General features: G+C 35.1%; 1 protein-coding gene across 1 annotated transcript in view; it reads right to left on the bottom strand.

Moving 5' to 3' along the window:
- Window positions 1–1350: 1350 nt before the first annotated feature.
- Window positions 1351–6527, bottom strand: part of LOC125026598 — a 7108-nt gene continuing 1931 nt past the window's right edge. Inside the window, exons 2-3 of the mRNA XM_047615157.1 lie at window positions 5570–5637; window positions 1351–2892 (exon numbers count right to left, since the gene is read on the bottom strand). Of these exons, the coding sequence (XP_047471113.1) occupies window positions 2795–2892; window positions 5570–5637 (166 nt within the window). The 3' untranslated portion in view covers window positions 1351–2794. The remainder of the gene's footprint in view (window positions 2893–5569; window positions 5638–6527) is intronic.

The following is a 6527-nucleotide window of genomic DNA, read 5'->3' as shown; positions in this document are numbered from 1 at the left end:
AAAGTCAGGTGTGAAAACAGACAAATACTCTAAGAACGAGACGTAATTTAAAAGCATAATCGCTGACTTACTTCAAATTCCTTTTCTGCCTAATACTATAAAATTATAATATCCTTTGTTGAAATACTAGAAAATATACATACATACATACATATATATATATATATATATATATATATATATATATATATATATATGCTTATATATACGTATATATATATATATATATATATATATATATATATATATATATATATATTGTATGTTGTATATGCACTACATCGGTGGTCAAAATATCGGTATATCCGCAATGATTCTACTATTGCTAACCTTAATGCAGTTCCAGACAAAATATACAAGAAACATACTTATCGTAATACAAGACTTACGCTTTTCAATGCCCATACAGAAACAGCCAATCACCTTCAATGTTTACATAATGGCGCACAGTCATTGGCTGTGGCGACGACGGAGTTCCACCAATCACGTGAAAGAAGTTGAGAAAGATGACATTCTTCTTGATCAGGTCGTCTGTTGCTTTTTTTTTTTTTTTTTTTTTTTTTTTGAAGTAAGTGAAGTTGAATTTCCCAAAAACTTCACCTAACAAATTGTTTGTTCACTTCTCGGGGGGGAAAAAAAATAACACCCAGCCAATCATATCAGTGCGTTTTCCGCCATACTGTATGATTGGTCGTTTCTGCTGTGAAAGCTTGAGCTCCTCTTTATCTCGTGTTTTATATATATATTTTTTTATTTGTTTATTTATTTTGTATTAATTCGTAAACTAAGATCCGGAAATCCGTAGTAGGGTTACTTAATATTAGGAGAAATAAAAACACTTTGATACACAAACACACACTTGCACAGCAAAATATTCTAATGTGCAGACTACAGCAATGCGTACTTCACTATCGAGGTACATGGTATCGGATCTTTTCATATGCATCAGATCCCTTTTTATTTATTTTTTTATCTCGCTGTGTGTATATGACTCCCAAGCCTTGCTGAATCCTTTCATTACTTATTCATCAAACTTATCTATTTTTGATTTCGTGTAAATCTTCTCGGGAGGAGAGAAAAGAAGGAAGTCATTTCTTTTACTTGCCCCTTGCATGTCGATGTACAGACCCGCATGTTAATGATGTATGTTGAAAAAATAAAGTCCATGAAAGTGTTCACAGCAGATCAAGAAGAAGGTCTGTTAATACCTTTATTTTCTAATATATATATATATATATATATATATGTATATTTATAGATATGTATAATATATGATATATATACATATACATATATACATATAATATATATACATATATATATATATATATATATATATATGTCTGTATCTTTTTTTCAAGATGGTTTGTTGGTCTGACAGTTCTCTTCATTCACTAGTATGATACTTTGTATTTTCTTTCTAAAATTCGAAATTCGAGAATATCAAAATACTGCACCTTAGAAATTAACGAGCTTGGAGGGACCTCGAACCTTTCTTTGAGAATAATATTAAAACAAGAGAACGAACACACGTGAGACGCGACCTCAAGATAAGGTTCACTTTCGGAACAATTTTTCAAGAAGAGCACACAAAACGTCAGTTCAGGTCACAAGAAATCCATCCTTGTGGGTTTGGAGGTTCAAGCCTTCTTGCTCTGAAAGAAGCTTGGGGTTTGGCTTCTTTGTGTATCTCTTTACTGTTTGTTTAGTTCATCGTGTCATTTTCTTTCCCATCAAAACCGTCTTCACGATCTCTGGTATTGGGGAAAACGTGGGGGTTTTCGCCCAGGGTTAAAAGTCCGACGTCCTTGACACGACGTAGCATGCCTGGTACACTCTCCCCTCAGTACGAAAGGTTTGTAGTACGATAATTATTCAGAAGTCTTTAACCAGGTATCTTGTGTTTATCTCCTGTGTTTTCCGACGAACCTTTTTTTCCGTCAAAGTCTGGTTCTGTCTGTGCCACTCGTCACTTGTTCATAGTTATTAATATTTTTTATCACGGTTCCCTCCACCTCTCCGGATATGAAAAAATACAAATCACTTGCCACAAGACGAGGGGTTTCAGCCTACGACAACTCTCATTTTGGATAAATCTAAAGACTAGGTGAAATGCTTGAAAGCTTTACTTCAAATACCAAACTTTAGACCCAATCTTATAATAGTCACCCTCCTAGAAAAAAAAAAAAAAAACACAACACGTTAAGGTACCCACCCACAGAAAACGGGCATCACCAAATTCCTTCTTCCACTTCTTGTCAAACCCCGTCAGGAGCATCAGCAGCGATCTCGCAGCTTGAACCGAAGGGAAAGGTTTCTGGGCATTGGACAAAGGGCTGCAAAAGGAGAGACTCAAAACCGGAACACACAAGAGGAGCAGGAAGAAGACGGAAGATCGTGGCGACTACCTTGACAGCACGCAATAGTTCCGTGTTGCGTGGTGGATCTACGGGTACCTTGTCCCTCCGGATGCTGCTGGTACTTGGGGACCTCAGCGGCTCGGTTGAAGGTCTGGGTGGCTAGCTTACACAAACTGGTGTTTCGACGCGGCTTGTAATGACAGAGAGAGGGAGACCCGGGGGCGGGGAGAGACTCAAAAAGAGAAAGGGGAGAAGAGAGTGTGTGAGACGGAAAGAGAGAAAATGAAGGATGATGAGAGGGACATATACGAGAAGAATGAGACACGGTGAAAGAGAGGGAGATAGATAAGCAATGAGAGATAGAGACAAAGACAGAAAGAAGGGATAAGGGGGGTAGGGAGAGAGAGAAAGAGAGCAATGAACTTTGACCTCGTTTATGTCGAGGAGGGCACGCGAGGGTAGGGGTCATGGCGGAAACGGGCACGGTCTCCTGGGCTGTTGACCTTGAGGGCACCACCGCCACCGCGACCTGCTGGGGGGGAGAAAAAAGGGAAAAATGTTCCTCCAAAAGGGATAGTGAAGAACGAGTGCGATAGTGACGTAGGGCAAAGAAAAAAGAAAACAAATATATTTAGATCTTCTATGATTTATCAGATAGGTGATTGACTTAAAGGGGTTATCATTATATGATTTCTACTACTGTTTTGAATTTAAGTTTTTTTCTTCTTTTCTTGTTCTGATCAACAGTTTACAAAATCTCCAATTTTCACAGACTGACAGAGTGAGATGGTGCCATAAGCTAACTAACGAGCAAACAATACAAAGAACAGAATTTTAGACAACACAACATTTTCATCAGTAAATAATCATCAGACGCAGGTTTTAGTTGTATTACTATATCACCATAACATTTAATGCTAGTGTTAGTCTCTTGTATAAGGTGAAAATGGTCGCCACCAACAACTACACCAACTACCATTACAAATACAACAACTACATTACTACAATCAGTTAATTCAAACTACCACATTTATTCCTACAACCACTAACACCGCTATTAACTAACCTATAACAACTGATATTATAAATGTCTTCATAAAACATTTAATTCGAAATGTAAATTGTGCCAAGAACAGCTATAGCAGATGATAATCACAATAATCATAATTATATGACAACACTGATAATAACAAAAATTACAGTAATGGTGATAATGATAATAATGATAATTATAGTAACAATGATGATAATGATAATGAGGATGATAATGATAATGAGGATACCAGTAATAGTAATAATAATAATAATAATAATAACAATCATAATAATGATAATAATAATAATAGTAATAATGATTATGAGAAATATAATAAGATAATAATAATAACAATGTTGATAATAATAATGAAAATGATAACACTAAAACAATGTTAGAAATAATGATAAAAAATGATAGCAAAAGAAATGATAATGGATGATAATGTTAATGTTAATGTTCATGATAATAATGATGATAATAATAACAATAGTAGTAATAATAATAATAGTAATATTAATAAACATATCAATAATAATGACAATAATGAAAATAATTGTTTTAATTATAATGACAACAAAGATGATAGTGATGACAATGATAGTAGCAATAATAATAATAACAATGATAATAAAAATAATGATAATAATAATATTAATAGTAATAATATTAATAACAATAATAATAATAACAACAGCAGTATTAATAATAATAGTGATAATAATAATAAAAGTAATAATAATGATAATAATAATAATAATGATAGTAATGATAATGATAATGATAATGATGATAATAATAACAATAATAATAATAATAATAATAGTAATAATAATAATAATAAAAATAATGATAATAATAATAATGATAATAATAGCAACAACAACAATAACAATAATAATAATAATAATAATAATAATTATCATGATAATGATTATGATGGTCATGATAATAATAACAACAAAACAATGATAATCGCAAAGATAACGATACTAGTAATGAAGGTAATGATAGCAATAATGATAAACAAAGACAACAAATAAAAGATGATACTGACAGCAAAATACAGTAAAAAAAGCGACGTTTCTACGAAACAACAACAACAATAACAACATTTTTTTTACTAACTGCGATAAAAAACGGAGAGACAGAGAAGCAATAATTTTCCTATGACGGCTAAGAAGCTTTTATCTATCTTTCTGTCGATGTGTATCTCTGTATCTGGCTATCTATTTGTTTGTCTATATATGAATATGTATGTATGTGTATGTATATATGTATATGTGTGAGTGTGTGAGTGTGTGTGTGTGTGTGTGTGTGTGTGAGTGTGTGTGTGTGTATGTGTTGTATGTGTATGTGTGTGTGTGTGTGTGTGTGTGTGTGTGTGTGTGTGTATGTGTGTGTGTGTGTGTGTGTGTGTGTGTGTGTGTTTATATTTACGCACACACACACAAACACACACACACGCACACGAAGAGAGAGAAAGATATAAAGAGAGAAAGAGAGAGAGAAAGAGAAAGACAGAGAGAAAGATAGATAGATAGATAGATAGAGAGAGAAAAAGAGAGAGAGAGAGAGAGAAAGATAGAGAGAGAGAGAGAGAGAAAGAGAAAGACAGAGAGAAAGATAGATAGATAGATAGATAGAGAGAGAAAAAGAGAGAGAGAGAGAGAGAAAGATAGATAGATAGAGAGAGAGAGAGAGAGAGAGAGAGAGAGAGAGAGAGAGAGAGAGAGAGAGAGAGAAAATGTATATCTCTCAATGTCTACCTACCAAACTGTGTGTGTGTGTGTGTGTGTATGTGTGTGTGTGTTTGTGTGTGTGTGTGTGTAAACGCATGTAAGTATATCTAAACAAACAAAAACACACACTCTTAATTGACCAAAAATCCAGCCCAGACTCAGAGCAACATAAGCATTCCTTTCCTTTCCCCTCTTTCCCCTCTCCCCTTTTCCCCCTTTTCCCCTATTCCCTATTCCCTTTGTCAACTCACTCTCCCCTTTCCCCTTTCCTCTTTCCCCCTTCCCCTATCTTCCCTAATCCCCTCTTCCCCTCTTCCCCTCTCTCCCTCCCCTCTTCCCCTCTCCCCCTCCCCCCCCACATACCTACCTTCCTCTAACACTAACTAACGGTCTACTAACATGCAATCTAATTCTCGTCATTACATACTAACCTGAGACATCTTCGCCAACCCCATCTGTCATTGGCAGCTCTGTCATGTGGTGATCGTACATTCCATACCTGTGATAATAGTGATGATAGTGCTGGATTGTGGTGAGGGTGGTGGTGGGGGTGGTGGTGGGGGATGGTGGTGGGGGAGATGGTGGTGAGAGTTGGGTGTGGTGGGGGATGAGGGGGGGGGGAGGGGGTGGGGTTGGAGTTAGAGGGGATATGGTGGTGGTGAGATGTAATGATGGTGACGAGGAAGGTATGGTGGTGATATGGATATTATGGTGGTGATATGTGGTGGTGGTGATGATGATGATGATGATGCGGCTTTTTAGTGGTGATAGTGATGCTTCGTCATGGGGATGATGGTGACTGTGGTGAACAATTTGGTGTTTTGTTAATCAGTTGGAATTAGTAGAAAAATGTATTAATGAAAGGATTGTGGGAAAAGACAGTATAGACAGAGAGACAGGAAGAAGAAGAAGAAGTAGAAGAAGAAACAAGAATAGAAAATAAATGAAGAAAAAAATAATAACTATAATAACGGAGCTCTCATATCAAAGCTGAAATGCGCCACTACTAAACAGGAACATTCATTGACATTCAGAATACATTAAAACAAGCGGAATGTATTTAATGCACCTCCTATTTATGTTTTTTTTTTCTCTCTCTTTTTTTATTTACTTATCATCACTTATCATTTTTTTTATTATACTTTTCATCACTTTTTTTTTTTTTTTTTTTTTTTTTTTTTTTTTTTTTACTCTGCATCACTTTCAGCTTTTCATTTTTTTTTTTTTTTTTTTTTTTTAGCACTGATCCTATTTTCCGTCACGAACTCCCACAGAAGGGATAAGATGCCACCAATTTTCGAGAGAAAAATACCTGAACGTGAATGACTTTTGAATTTGGTTGTGAAAGAAAAAAAAAAAAAATCTGTTACGTCGAGTGGCCGGCCTCCC

Source organism: Penaeus chinensis, chromosome 6 (genome assembly GCF_019202785.1).
Source record: "Penaeus chinensis breed Huanghai No. 1 chromosome 6, ASM1920278v2, whole genome shotgun sequence".
Classification (NCBI taxonomy): domain Eukaryota; kingdom Metazoa; phylum Arthropoda; class Malacostraca; order Decapoda; family Penaeidae; genus Penaeus; species Penaeus chinensis.
Note: the sequence above shows the minus strand (reverse complement) of the source record. Positions and strands in the feature narration are given on the sequence as shown.